The sequence below is a fragment of the Acomys russatus genome, chromosome 29, assembly GCF_903995435.1.
Source record: "Acomys russatus chromosome 29, mAcoRus1.1, whole genome shotgun sequence".
NCBI lineage: Eukaryota > Metazoa > Chordata > Mammalia > Rodentia > Muridae > Acomys > Acomys russatus.
The window spans coordinates 21,458,630-21,473,907 of NC_067165.1; the positions used below are offsets into that span (position 1 = coordinate 21,458,630).

Here is a 15,278-nt window from a genome sequence, read left to right on the forward strand (position 1 = left end):
TACAATAGATGTGTGGTTTTGTATATGTTACATGTCTCATATATGATTAGACTTATAAATTATAACTTCCAGATGCTTATCTTTCATTCTCTTGATATGTTTAATTCACAAGTTGAGACAGAGAAGTGTGTAAAAATGTCTCGCACAGGCTGAGCATGGTGGCAATCAGAAGTCAAGGCCAGAAGCCTGGCATGGTGGCGCACGCCTTTCATCTCAGCACTTGGGAGGCAGAGGCAGGTGGATCACTGTGAGTTCGAGGCTAGCCTGGTCTACAAAGTGAGTCCAGGACAGCCAAGGCTACACAGAGAAAACCCTGTCTTGAAAAAACCAAAAAAAAAAGTCAAGGCCAGGCAAATCTCTATGAGCCAATGGCCAGCTTGGTTTAAGTAGCCAGATCTAAGCCGCCCAAGGCTACATATTGTGACCCTGTCTCAAAAAGAAGAAACAGATTCATAGAAGTACTCCAGGAATTTGAAGCCAGCCTAAAAGACATAGTGACACTCTGTATTAAAGAAGAAAGGGGGAAGCCTGGTGTTGTGGCGCGCGTCTGTAATTTACCCAGCACTTGGGAGGCAGAGGCAGAAAAATCGCTGTAAGTTCGAGGCCAGTTTGGTCTACAAAGTGAGTTCAGGACAGCCAGGGATATACAGAGAAACCTTGTCTTGAAGAAAAAAAGAAAAAGAAAAAGAAAAAAGAAAGAAAGACAAGAAGCAGGGAGGGGAGGCAGAGGCAGGTGGCCATCCAGGGTAACCCAGGGAGACAATGTCTCAAAATAAAATGTGCAGACACAGCTTGCAATACTTACTCTCAGCTTATTCTAGTAGCACAATTAGTCAGTAGTTCCCTGTAGACTTAAAAAGAGTCTTGGGATGCTTTATTTTGTGGAGATTTTCTTGGAGTGGGCCATTCCGAGACGGGGCTAATCCCAAACACATGGTGATCCTCCTGCCTCAGCCTTCCATCTGCTGGGACTAGAGGCATGCCTACCGCACCATCTCAATTCCCTTTTCCTAGCCGTGTGAATGCTTATGGAGAACTTTCATTATACCTCTTCAAAGGGCTGTGCTAAACCAGCTGTTCCGTCCTTTGTGGTCTAATAGTGTGGATTTACAAACATGACTGGATGATTTTTGTGTTCAGTCTGTTACTGCCCACTCCTTCCTCGGGAGCCCCATTTCCTCCTCTCTGGGGCACTACTTGCTTTTTAGATCAAATTGAAAGTTAATATCTCAGCTTGAAGTTTCCATGTTTAACTGGTAGAACACACTGGAACCCTACGTCCCCATACAAAAACAGCTTTCGTGGTCTGATTTCCCAGCATTCTCCTTCCAGGCTGCCTTCCTGAAACGCCAACATGCAGTTTTCTTTAGTCTCCATTTATAAACAAAGCTGACCTCTTTGGCTGTTGACTTTACACAGGAAGTCTCCTTCCAGCTCTCCGTGGCGCATAGGTTTGGGGTCTTGCCTCTCTCCCTCCCCCAGGCGTTCCCTTCCAGCCTCCAGCATATGCCGGCCCCCCTCCTGTGGCTTACTTGTCTTAGAAATCTACTCACTGTTCAGGGTTTAAGTTCTGCTTTTGGTTTCTGGAACCTGATGCTGTCTCACATTTCCAAGCCTGGCACGGGAGCAGAAACATCTTTCTGATTTTATTTCACCCAGCTCTTCTGGGTGTTTGGGTGGGTGCTTCCTGCATGCCTTCTCTTGTATCGATCAGTCGTCTCCACGAGGCTGCCCACAGCCCACACAGGGAGAAGCGGATCTTCGGGAGAGGCAGTTTGAAGGGGGAAGGGAGCCATGGCAGACTGCCAGGGAATGTGCTGAGGTCTTGATGAGTCTCTGGGACAGGTGATCACACTGGGAATTCAGAGGGAGTGACAGGTGGGGACAGGGCAAATCTGGCCCATCTCTCTGGCCAGCCTTTGCTTGTCTGCCTAAGGCATCCTTTGTTATACACCTGCACAGCACTTGCCGTCCCTTCTGTCCCTGGCGCTTTAGTTCTGACTCACCCGCACACCGTGCCCCAAACTGGTACTTAGAGGTGAGCCATGGAGTCCAGCAACCTTGCTCTTCCAGGCCTCCCCCTGCCCACTGCCACCCATTTTCCTGCATTCTTAGCGTCCTTGCTTGTTAGTCTATGTTTTTGTTTTCAAAGCCGCTGGGCAGCGTCAGTGAGAGGGCTGCCCGCTGTTAAATTTCAAATCTCACAGCCTGAGTCCAATCCCTGGAGCTCACATACGGAAGGGGAGAACCAACTCCTGCAAGTAGTCTCGTGATCTCCATATCTGCACTGTGGCATGCACTCCTGCACAAACAAACAAACAGATGTAATGACCACACCTGCCGGTGCGCTCCCTGCTAGCTACTTGGCGAAGTTTGGGTGGATTTCCTTTCTTGCCTGTGGATGCTTTCAGTCACCTGTCATCCCTGGCACTGAGTCCCTGATGTTCCATCTCCTCTGACCCTCACCCCTGCTTACCGGTTACTGGATCCCTGTTACACTTGCCAAGTACCGTTGTAGGTACCAGGCTGCCAGGATGAATAGAACCAGATGAACCCCTGCCCTTTGAAGTTTAGCCTCCGGGTCATCCGAGACTCTCACAGGAAACAGAATTAAATGGTCTTACTGCACCTGTCTTCCTAGACCAAGCCCCCTAGACCATAGTCACCAAATACAGCATATGCAGAAAAGCTATTCTGGGACCCATGAGACCGGAGAAAAGGTGATTTTGTTGTTGTCGTCTTGATATTTAGAAATAGGGTCTCGTGTAGCTCAGAATGGCCTCAAAATTCTGTATCCCAGCCCTGGAGCATCAGAGGCAGGTGGATCTCTTCTAATTCAAGACTGGTATATCATTGTGCCTTGCTTATGGTAACCACATACACACCCATCACACTCTCTGGTCCTTCATCTGTCTGGTCCCTTTTTTCCCCTCTAAACTGTCTCCATTCTGATGCCATGTAAATATATATATACAAGTACATTCCACATATGAGAGAATGTAGGATACTTATCTTTTTTTTCCCCCCAAGACAGAGTTTCTCTGTATAGCTCTGGCTGTCTTGGAACTCACGGATCTGCCTACCTCTGCCTGTGCTGGGATTAAAAGTGTGTGCCACCATACCTGGTTTAAAATCTCTTTTTTTCCCCCCTTTGATTTTTTTTTGTTTTTGTTTTTTTTGTTTTTTTGTTCGTCCGATTGGGTCTTCAATGGGTACCTGTGGAGGGGGCAGACAAATGGGGAGACAGGAGACACAAAGAAATGAGGGCAAGTCTGGATTCTGATCAAGCCCTATTTATTGACAATTTTCACAGAGTTTTTATAGGCACTTGGGCATGGGTATTTGCGTAAGCGAGGGTTGCTATGGATGCCTAACTCTGGAATGCTCCAGCAGGTGTCTACCTTTACAGCTGATATAATCACAGAAGATGGAGAAATTCCAGAGAGAAAGGGAAGTTGTAAAAGATGTGGTTAGTCAGGAAAAAGTTCCCGGAACTGCTGCTCGCAGGCAGCTGGCCTTTAATCTGATTTTACCAGTAGTCTTACTGGAAAAGCTAGTTTATAGCCAGAAAGGAGTAGCTCTTACTATGAGCTTGGGGGTCTTAGAATGACAGTCCCCCATAATAAACCACAACAGGTGTCTAACTGCTGAACCACGACAGGGTCAGCTGGTTTCTGGTAAACGACAGACTGATGGAGAAATAGGAACCTAGGCTCTGACAAGATGGAAGAACATTGGCCATATAGCCCGTCCTCAACATTTTTTTGTTTGTTTGTTTTTGTTTTGTTGTTTTGTTTTTTTGAGACTGGGTTTCTCTGTGTACCCTTGGCTGTTCTGGATTTGCTTTCGTAGACCAGGCTAGCCTCCAACTCACACTGATCCACCTGCTTCTGCCTCCTGAGTGCTGAGATTAAAGGCGTGCGCCACTCTTCCCAGCTTCCGGCTTGAAATCTATCTTTATCGCTACTAACATCTCTTATTCCTTTGTCTTTCTTACTTTAAAATGTTTCCTTCCCCAGCAGTCTCCCTTCTGCTTTCTCAGCCCCACCCCCCCGCCGAGACAGGGTTTCTCTATGTAGCCTTGGCTATCCTGGACTCCCCTTGTAGACCAGGCTGGCCTCGAACTCACAGTGATCCACCTGCCTCTGCCTCCCAAGTACTGGGATTAAAGGTGTGCGCCACCACGCCCGGCCTCCCTTCTACTTTTAACTAACACACACACACACACACACACACACACACACACACCAAGATTCTGCACCAGAGCAAACCAGGCTGTTATTCGAGTCTGACTTATTTTGTTTAACACAATGATATCCCACCTCCCGTAAATGTGTCATAATTTCATCCTTCTTCATGGCTGTCCAGAGGGGTTCTTAACTGACCCTCTGATGTCTAAGTCTGCCTTGCTGGACCCTGGCTTGATGTCTTGGCTGTTCTCTCAGAGACAAGCTTCTCCAGAGACTGGTGTACTGACATGTCTCTACCCCCTCCTTCCTATGCCCACCCCTTTCCCACCCCCGCCATCCTGCTGCCAAACGCTCCTGGCAGAACCCTTGCCAGTTTGTGGGTACTGAATGTTCCTTGGATACTACGTCTCTTGGGGTAATCCAATTTCTGTCCAGAGAGCCACAGAAGGGACAACTCCCGGAAATGGCCATGATAGCAATTTCCAGGCATACCAGGAACGTAATCATTGTCACCGGAAAGAGCTGGAGGAAGGCTGGGTGCTCTGCAGCCTGGTTAAAAGGCCCGGGAGAAAATGTGACCCGTTGTTTCCCATGAGTGGGAAACCACAGCGGAAACCACTTCCTACCCACGCTTACAACTGTTGAAGACCATCACGGTGATGGTTCACATCCCAAACCTAATCGGGATGGGCTTCAAGACCTTGGAAGTTCATGTTATTTTAGGATTAGGTTTGGGTGTGAGCTGCAGAAAGTCCATGAATGACCGTGACCTATATATATGGCAGAGGTTGCTTTCTTGCTTGCTTAGGTATCCAAAGGTCTGGTTGGTGTCCCAGAGGGTCCCAGCTCAGGCTGTGTTGGCATACTCCTGTCTCCACATGGTATTTCATCTTCTCAAATAGTTGCTTGAGATCTTGTCATTGAATCTGCATTCTAGTCCTTAGGGAGGAGGAAGAGAAAAAAAAAGGTGATAATCTTTTTTCTTCTTCACATTTTGTGTGTGTGTGTGTGTGTGTGTGTGTGTGTGTGTGTGTGTGTGTGTATGTGTGTGTGTATGTGTGTGTGTGTGTGCAGGTTAGAGGACAACTTGAGGGAGTTGGTTCTGTCCTTCCATTAAATGGGACTCAGAGGCCAAACTCCTATGGTTAGGCTTGGTGCAGGTTTCTTTACACACCGAGCCATCTCGCCAGACTATACCCTACTTTTAATAACACTTTCATTATTATGGCTTTGTGCATGCCAGGCAAATTCTCGCCCACCGAACTACATGCCCAGCCCGACACTTCCTTCCAAAGAAAAGAAGGAACGCTTTCTGGAAGTTGTTGTTTATAGCAGTTCCGTTTACATCCATCCCATGGGCTAGAACTTGGTGGCATAGCTCTACCTAGTCACAGGGGAGGCTGGGAACCGAATCATTATCCCAAGTGGCCACCTGTCCAGCTTAAAACCATGGGATTCTGTGACTGAGGAAGAGAGGGAGAATAGATGCTGGGGATAATTAGTACTCCCCACCTTGCAGCCGACCAACTGATCAGCCACCCAGCCAACACTGCTGTTTGAGGAAACTGCTCCATTCAGTGAAAGGGACGGATACGCAAATAACGGACTCGGGTGCCACGTGATGGGGAGGATAAAGGAGGTTTTGTTCGGGTGCTGCGGGAGAACAGATGGAAATGATCAACAGCGATCAGAATAATTAATGACTACAATGCCCGAGCTGGGGCCCCCCCCCCACAGTGCTGCACTGGGCTATTGTGTTCGGCCAGCTCCTTTTTCTCTGCTGCAGCGGGAGCCACAAACTTTCCTACTCCTCACACAATGGCAGGCCAGGTGCTGGCCCTTCTCCCTATACATTATCTCCCAGGACCCTGGAGCTGGTAACTGTTGTCACTCTCACTTAAAAGATGACGGAAGCAGGCAAGAGCACTATCCAGCTGGCATTTGACAAGCTCTAGAGAACCCCCCCCCAAACAGCTCATTCTCCTTCCTGCCCAACCCCCACGAATCCCCAGCGCAGGTAGCCTCCTCACGCACTCCATTGTGATGACCCAGGCCATCTTCCGGTACCTCGGTTCGCTTCCAGACTAGCTCCTCGCTTGCTTGGATCTCTTCCCTCTCCTTAGCCATCAGTCCTGCCTGCATCAGTGGCCAAGCCAACTGATTGCTGCTCTCTCTTCCTAAGTATAGGGATGCCTGGGGTGGGGCGCAGTGACCTGAGGTGGCCCCTGCAGGGATTGGGTCACTGTCCCATCTCAGGAAATCACTTTGGCTTTTCTCATCTGTGAATAGGAATGCTGCTGCTCCCCTGATGCTGGGCCTGATTGTGAGGACTAAATGCTATTAGTCACGTTAGATGATTAACTAAGCACATACTAAGTGCTCAGAAAATGTTAACTGTTAGCCCTTCTTCCACTTGAAGTGTGTCTCTGTTTTCAGTCCATTTCTCTTTACCTGTTGTGTTTGTTTCCCATCCCTGCCATGACAGGTGATGTAAACACACACACACACACACACACACCCTATATTTCCAGGGCTCAGAAGTTGTTCCTGGATTTACATCAAAGTGTTGGCAAGACGATGTCCCTTCTGGAGGTTCAAGGGAGAAGCCATTTTGTGGTCTTTTCCTGTTTATTCTCCTTTTTATTTTTGTGATACTGGAGATTGAACCCAGGGCCTCAGGCATTTGTGCTAAACAAGTAGTCTTTTCTGACCCAGACCTCCATTTATCTTTTCCACCTGTTTTTCTTTCTCCATCTCCTTCCTGGCCTCCCTCCCTTCTTTTTAGATTGCACACATCTGGCCTGTTCTCTTCTCTCATTGCTGTTATAAAGTACCTGACCAAAGCAACTAAAGAAAAGAAGGCTTTATTTCCTCTCTAATTAGGGGAGACAGTATTTTACGGCAGGGAAAGCATGCTAGCAGGAGCCTGAGGGGGCTGGTCACATTGTTTGTTTGTTTTGCTTTTTGAGACAGGGTTTCTCTGTGTATCCTTGGCTGTCCTGGACTTGCTTTGTAAACCAGGCTGGCCTCGAACTCACAGAGATCCACCTGCCTCTGCCTCTGAGTGCTGGGAGGTGTGGGCCACCACCGCTGCCACCTCCGCCACCGCCACCACTGCCTCCCGCTTGTCACATTGTATTCACAGTCAGGAAGCTGAGAGATGAACGCCCAGCATGACAAGATGCTTAACAGGTTTTCAGTTTGCTTAGGGTGGGCCTGTCCCCCACTCAGTGAGCCGGCTCTAGAAATGTCCTCACTGCCACAGCCAGTGGTGTCCTTCCCGACTGAGACCCAGCCAGGCTGACAGTTAATATGAACCATCAACTCTGGATAATCTACGCTAGTCATCTCATCTCGGGATCTTGAACTTGGACAAGTCCACGAAGTCCCCTTTGCCATGGAAGGTAGCATACCTACAGGATTAAGAAAGGGACCTCTTTGAGCACTGCTATCTCACCTGTCCCCTCAGGCCCCCCCCCTCCAGAATATGGCTATGGAGAGTTACTCAAAACCTCTCCTCCTTCAGTGGACATTCCCCTTACTCCTGCTTGCTTTTCGGACACCATCTTTGATGAGTTAACTAGTTTCCCCCACCTCCTGACAGCCGATGCAGCCTGCACTGGCTCCCACATCCCAGCAAGCCTGCTCTTGCTGAGGTGGGTAGGAGCAGAGCCTTGGCCAACCTTGTGTTCTCAAGCAGACTCTTGGCTGCTTGGACCTTCTTGAGGTCTTCCTCATCTCCGTCTGCCTTTACGTATCCCTCCTGGCTTTTTTTTTTTTAATTTATTTAAAAATTACCCCCCCCCTCTTGTGTGTGTGGTGTGTGTGTGCGCGCGCGCACATGTGCACCTTTGTACACCATGGCACAAGTGTGAATGTCTGAGGACAACTTGAAGGAGTTGATTCTCTCCTTACATTATGCCAGTCCTGGGGCTTGAACTTAGGGTATAAGGCTTGGCAGCAAGTGCTTTCACCTACTGAGCCATCTCAATTTCTCTTCCTCCTGGCTTCCTCCCTCCCCCACCCTCTCTGGCTTCATCCATGCAATGTGTTGTCCTGTCTCCACCTATCCGTGAGATATCCAGGTTTCCTTGGGGCTTTAGGTCCTTGATCCGGGGCTCTTTTTTTTTTTTTTTAAATTGTGATCTTGTCCCACACTAATGGCTAGTTCACAAGGATGGCTGACTGCTGCCCATCCTGTGCACTTACGACTCGGGCTGGATGTGATAGTGAGGACCAAGCTTCTCTGAGTGCAGCGGTTCTTCAGCTCCGCCAGCCTTCCTTGAGGTATATGCCTTGAGACAGCTCCCTGAGGAGGGGACTTAGAACCACGAAACCTGACACACTTTGTGTTTCTCTCTAGAGATAGTGTGGAAGCTGATGTGTGGAATCCTCTCAGAACTCCCCCGAGGTCAGATGAAGGCATCAGACAGATGGAGTCCAAGGGCAGAGTGTGTTTAATGGGGAGTGACCTTACGGAGGCAATTTCAAGGAGGAAAACTTTACTTTGGGTCTGAGTTTCAAAGAGTGCAGGCTGTCAGGGAGGGCCAGGCTGTCCATGATGATGTGGGCTTGTAGCTTGTCCATTTATTGGCAGTTTGGAAAACAGATAGCCCAAGATCATATCTGAAATATAATAGATAGCCTTCAAGGCTCACCCTGCAGTGAGACCTGCTATTTAGGTCTCAGGACTCAGTTTCCACACCCTCCCAAACATTGTCAACAGCCGGGGACCAGTTGTTCAAACACATGAGCCTCTGGGGGTCATTTAGGACACAAAGCTCTAACAGCAGGGAAACATGTTGGGATGGAACTTCTTCAGAAATGTAGTCGTTGGGGAAACCTGCCGTGACCTCTGGTGTTTGCAATTCCTGGAGCCTGGAAGGAACCATGGGACAACTGGAGCTCAAAGGCACAGATATTCATAGGGAGGCAAGGTGTGTCCTGAGAGTGCAGTTAGATACATGTAGCTGTCAACATAGTGGGGTGGTTTTAAACACAGGAAGACTGTTGATGGGGTACAGAATTGAGGAAAGATCTTGGGGAAAGCGGGGGAACTCATGGGCAAAGAGGGGCTTGAGCACTGGTCAGGGAGCGAGGATGACGAAGGCCATCTCAGGGGCTGGAGGTCAGGATGCGGTCCATTTAGGGACCAAGGAGAATGTAGAGCTGAAGATGTGCACACATCCAGAGTGTAGGGCCAGGGGTCACACAGAAGTTAGAGCTTTCTCTTGCGGGCAGTGGGGAGTCATGGGGGAGGGTTTCAAGCAGGGGAGTGACTTAGAAAAGCTTCCCTTAGGGATATTATGCCAGTTTCAGGGTAGACGGGGCAGGTATATAATTTTAGACAAGAAGCACCTTGGCAGCTATTGCCCCATTCCTATGGGACATTAAACCACAACTAACTATGGTTTGATGTGTGTGCGTGTATGTGTATTTATTATTCATATTCGTATAATATTCATATTCAATACATATTTAATCAGGCTATTTGCTGTTGTTTGAGATAGGGACTCACTCTGTAGCCCTGGCTGGCCTGGAACTCACAGAGATCTGCCTGCTTCTGCCTCCTGAGTGCTGGGGTTAAAGGCGTGCAGCCACCACGTGGGGCTGTTGGACTGCATTTTGCATGCAGCTGCACACACATTAGATGGCCTGGATGGAGAACATCCCTAAAGCACACAGTGACAAAGCTGGCATTAGAACTCAGATGTGCTTCCAGGTCCAGGGCTTTCTTGATACAGAGTGAGGGCAGGTATCTGAAAGGAGGCTGGGCCAGTAGTCAAGGTGAATGGTGCCCAGGGCAGATACCAAGGGGAAGGGCATGTGGGAGGCAACGAAAATATGTTCTTTCTCCTTTCCTTGGGTGGGGGTGGGGGCATGGGCCTCATTGGAGACTGCACATGAGCGCATCTCTCCTTCCTGAGTCCTGCAGCATCCTTCTGGGCCTGGTTTCTATGGCAACAGGCTCCCAGCAGGCAGCCTGCCAGCTGGAAGGAAGCAGGCAGGCAGGCTTGGAGAAAAGGCCTGGGCCACAGGAGGAAGGTTGAAGTTGCAGGGATGGGGGTAGGGGGTGGGTGGGACAGTCTCCTGGGAAGCTGGACAGGCCCCTGGAGGTGTCGCATAAGACACCTTTTGACCATGAGAGGCGGAGGTAGATAAGGACCCGTGAGCCTTTCCTTTGAAGTTCTTTGAATTCCCAGACTACTTCAACTTCTGTTCATCTTTGCCCCGCCGCCCCCTCCAAGCCCTCCCTACCCTCCCCCATCCTTACTTCTTGAAGTATTGTCTGGCCCCAACCTCATGCTTCATAGGGCTCATTGACTTCTTTACAGAAAAGGGCCCCTACGCTGAACTCAGAGTGGGAAAAATGAACAAGGCCAATTGACTTTCTGTTTTGCATATGATTTGCATATAATTAACTCAAAGACAAGAAATTTCCAGGCCCTGTGTCATTCCTGCCAACAACTTAATTCAGCTCCACTGGCTCTGGCAGACTGTCTGGCCAAGCTCTGGGCTGAGCCATCGGGCCCCTAGGGGTGACGTCTTCCCTGCTGTACCCTCCCTCCATCCCAAGCTTCTCACTCCCAGGCATTTCTTCCTTTAGCTGGTGCTGCCTAGAGTACAGGCCTGGTTCCAAATCTTGGCTCTGTCACTCTGAAGCCGGATGACCTGAGAGCCCTTTGGACCCCATTTATGCATTTCTCTGTAGGCCTAGGACAGCCAGTGTAAACCGGCTGGGTGTGGTGACTCAACACTTATTATCCGAGTACTCAGGAAGTGGGGCGGGAGGAATGCTGTGTGAGTGAAGCCTGGGGATCCATTTTGAGTTCCAGGTCAACCTGGGTACCCGGTGAGACTTTGTCTCAAAACAACAAACCGCAAACAAAAGAAGTAACAATGTTTCTGAAGGCCTTGGTCAAGAGCTACCGTCACCCTGGCCCCACAGCTGGCTTCTGTAGGCCAGTTTCTGCTTTGTCTGGTATGTTCCAGCATCTCTTCTGGTCGTAGGTACAGGTTGTTATTTTTACTGTCACTGCTGTTTAGTGCCAGTGCAATAGGTAGGTATGTTTGGCACCTACCAACTGCAAGGATTAATTGAGTTTGAGTGTGTGGATTGGTGGCTGCCGTTTTGTAGGTTCCTTAGCTCTTTTTCTTTTTTTTTTTTTTTCTTTTTTTTTTTTGGCTTGGAGCTGGGGTGAGGGTGGTGACTTGGGGTGACCTAAGCAGGAACAGAGAGGACAGGCTTCTCCCTCCACAGGCGGGCGAGGTTCAAGCGCTCCAACAGCGTGACAGCCGGTGTGCAGGCAGACCTGGAGCTGGAGGGCTTGGCCGGCCTGGCCACTGTGGCCACAGAAGACAAGGCCCTGCAGTTTGGACGCTCCTTCCAGAGACACGCCTCTGAGCCCCAGCCCGTGCCCCGGGCCCCCACCTACTCAGTCTTCCGCACGGTCCACACGCAAGGCCAGTGGGCCTACCGTGAGGGCTACCCACTGCCGTATGAGCCGCCGGCCACCGATGGGTCGCCTGGCCCTACCCCTGTTCCCGCCCCTGGCCCCGGGTCTGGCCGCCGTGATTCCTGGATGGAGCGCGGTTCACGTAGCCTTCCTGACTCAGGCCGAACGTCCCCCTGCCCACGGGATGGCGAGTGGTTCATCAAGATGCTGCGGGCAGAGGTGGAGAAACTGGAACACTGGTGCCAGCAGATGGAGCGAGAGGCGGAGGACTATGAGCTGCCAGAGGAGAGTGAGTCCACAGCCATCCACGTAGGGGGACAGGGTGTCGTCCGGGCTGCAACACACCCGCAGGTCCCTCCCTTCACGCCTGGGCTTGTCTCCCCCTTGATCCTTCAGTGCTGGAACTTGAGGTTCCTATTGGCAACAGGGCATGCTGCGAGTTCCTGGAAGGGGACATCTTTAGAGGGTAGGGTAAGGATCTGGAGGATCATGGTCAGGCAAAAGGCTGGATTTTCTGTCTAAGTCGCTAGCACTGTGGGGAACGATCTGTTCAGATCTGGACAAATGTATGGACCCAGTGTAAAGCTTGGTGACGAGGCCACAAGACATTCTGACTTGAGCTGTCCAGAAGGGCTCTCCCAGGGGATGCTGGGATTCCTCGGACAAAGACGTAGGGTTTTTAACCTTGCCAGTGGAGGCAGTTCAAGCGAGAACAAGTCTGAGGAAGAAATGGAGGGTCAGCATGGCAGATGGCCCTGTCACACCAGGTGTGCATTTTCCCTTTGTGTCCAGTCTGAGGAGAGCCATAGGCTCCCCCACAGACTCCCTGTGTTGATGGGCTAATGACCAGGAAGATCAGTGTTAAGTCCCTGAGTCGAATAAACAATTCTTAGCAAACCGAGGAGGCATGTATTGATTAGTGACAGAATTTGGCCGGTGAATGATCATTGAGCTAATGTTCTGGCCACGGATGGAAGGCTAAGCTGGACGACACAGGTGGGAGGAAGGATACCGAAGGACCAGCACTTGGTACACGCAGGCCCTGTGATGATGGCAGGACCTTCATTAAGGATGAGGTCTTCTCCGGATTGTTGGGTAGGAGCTGTTGTAAGCAAGTTCGAAGATAGGATAGGAAAGGGGCCAGAGGAGGGGGAGGGACAGACGGCACAGTAACCAGGAAGTGAGCATCTTAACGTCCTGGGGGCTTGGGAAAGAGGGATCTCACGCCTCCCCCCCCCTTCGGCCCGCCCACCTCCTTGAGCCTCCTTCTGTTCTGCAGTCTTGGAGAAGATTCGCAGTGCGGTGGGCAGTACCCAGCTTCTCCTGTCTCAGAAGGTCCAGCAGTTCTTCAGGCTGTGTCAGCAAAGCTTGGTAAGTGTCTGTGGGGGTACGGGGAGGTGTGTGGAGCTGACGGGAGACCCAGCGTGACTGAGAGGTGGGACCAGGTCTGGGTCCCTGGAGTGGTGGATTAGGTGTGGTCCGAGACAGTCCATCTAATGTGGCTCAGGGAAACCAAACGCCGTCAGACGTGGCTTGTTTGGAGTATCGTGCCTTGAGGTGGAGTCTGGGGTTCGTGCCCCAGGTATGAGAGACCTGGGCTCTTTCTTCTTCTTGTCCCTCATTCCTCAACCCTTTCCCCTAGACTGAGCTTCCTAATAGTGAGGCTGGGGATGACTTTGCCCGAGCCTGCCCTGGGGTCAGACCTCCCCTGACTGGCTGCCTCCCCTGTGTGTCCCACATGGCAGGACCCCACCGCGTTCCCTGTGCCCACCTTCCAGGATCTGGCGGGTTTCTGGGACCTCCTGCAGCTCTCCATTGAGGATGTGACCCTCAAGTTCCTGGAGCTACAACAACTCAAGGCCAACAGCTGGAAACTCCTGGAGCCTAAGGTGTGTTTGTGGGTGCCACACTCTGGAATCTCCTTCTCAGAAAGGGTGCGTGGGTGTGGCCAAGTCACAGGGGAAACAGGCACATGGGCAGCAAGAAAGCTTTAGATAAAAAACAGCCACGCTCCTGGCCGTTGCCCCATGCTTGGCCCAGCTGTTCACACCGCTGCTGCCTCATCCACCTCTGGACAGCTGCAGTGCGTGGAATAGGGCTAGATATTTTTTTGGGTGACTTTCAGCCAGACTCATGTCTGAGATGGTTGTTGGAGGTGACACTGGGCAGGCTCCTGGAGGCCTGACAACTACTCTCCACAACCCCTCAGTCTGCGTGCAAGTGCTAGCTACTGGGAACGGCTCCACCAGGGGGCGCTCGAGCCCGTCATTATTTGGAGACCTGTTCTGGGACTTTGACCGGCTTTGACCTTGTGAAAAGTCGTGCACCTGCAGCTTCGCGTCACGTCCCCGGCATCAATGGCCAATTCTGGGCGCGGTCCTGTTGGAGGGGGGCACACAAATTCTGTCCCTCGGGGAGTTTGCACGGGGAACAGGGCGCGAGTAGGGATGCTGCGTGGTCCCCGCCGCCTAGCTCAGTCCTGCGCTCTCTGGACAGGAGGAGAAGAAGGTCCCTCCGCCGATACCAAAGAAGCCCTCGCGGGGGCGGGGCGTGCCGGTGAAGGAGCGCTCCCTGGACTCCGTGGACCGGCAGCGGCAGGAAGCGCGCAAGCGGCTCCTGGCGGCCAAGCGCGCCGCCTCGTTCCGCCACAGTTCGGCTACCGAGAGTGCGGACAGCATCGAGATCTACATCCCCGAGGCCCAGACCAGGCTGTGACCCGCCCGGGCCGCCCACCCTGGCCCGGGCCCGCGGTTTTCTACCCGTACTGTACACCCAGCGTCGAGGTCACTGTGAACGCGGGCTGCTCCGTGCGCCCGCCCTGCCGGCACCGCACGCCCCGGCTCCTGCCCGCCGAGCTTTCGTGGGTTTTTTACCTTCTTGATCCCACGCAAAGGCGCCCGGGCTAGGCTGGGGGCCGTGCCTCTCCGCCCTGCGCCCCTCACTTGGAACTCCCATCTTCCTGGTCCGACGCTTTGACCCCACCCCCACCCCCCCATGGGCACCATCTCTGCCATTATTTTACCCCACCACGGGCCAGGCCGGGCCGGGTCCCTCATCTGGGCTCTGCGTCCCCCCTTACACACCCCGCGGGGCTGGGCTTCGTGGGGATCAAGCTTCGTGGCTTTTTATGAAGAATCCCGAACCCCGCCTAGGAGCCCGCCCCACCTTCCCAGGGCTCCACCCTCAGCCCTCTGCCCACAGGGCCCAGGGACCACAGTGGCTGGACCAACCCAGGACCAGGGCGCCTGGGCCTCTCCCCTTTCCCACATCTGGGGAGGGGAGACAGGGGCTTTCCCTCACCACACCTGTGGCTGTTCCCACATCCCTTTGAGTATCCCAGGAAAAATAAAACCGCAGAACTGCACCGGAGCCAGCTCTCTCCAGAAGAGGGAGGCCACCTCGGCGGGGGGGGGGGGTGGGGTGGGGGGACAAGGGGGCGGGGGAATCAGATAAGATGGCGGGGGGAGGGTAAGAGAAAAGACCAGGGCCTTTAGTTAGCTCTCTTGGTTTGGGGACCCCAGGGGTTGCCTGAGCCCTTTTGGGCGAAGAGCTAGCTGGGCGGAAGAGGATTCTGGCGGTCACAATAAGGACTTGTGTCTTCTGGGAGGGGTCTTGCTGGTGTCTAAAGAGG

The 15,278-nt window shown here is 51.9% G+C and overlaps 1 protein-coding gene across 4 annotated transcripts in view; it reads left to right on the forward strand.

The window, feature by feature from the left end:
- The window catches only part of Dlgap3 (DLG associated protein 3), a 68,925-nt gene extending 53,882 nt beyond the window's left edge, over positions 1 to 15,043 (forward strand). For all 4 annotated transcript variants that reach the window (XM_051171170.1, XM_051171167.1, XM_051171169.1 and 1 more), the window contains exons 9-12: positions 11,452 to 11,936; positions 12,927 to 13,018; positions 13,393 to 13,536; positions 14,144 to 15,043. In XM_051171170.1, the coding sequence (XP_051027127.1) occupies positions 11,452 to 11,936; positions 12,927 to 13,018; positions 13,393 to 13,536; positions 14,144 to 14,362 (940 nt within the window). In that variant the 3' untranslated portion in view covers positions 14,363 to 15,043. The remainder of the gene's footprint in view (positions 1 to 11,451; positions 11,937 to 12,926; positions 13,019 to 13,392; positions 13,537 to 14,143) is intronic.
- Positions 15,044 to 15,278: the final 235 nt, after the last annotated feature.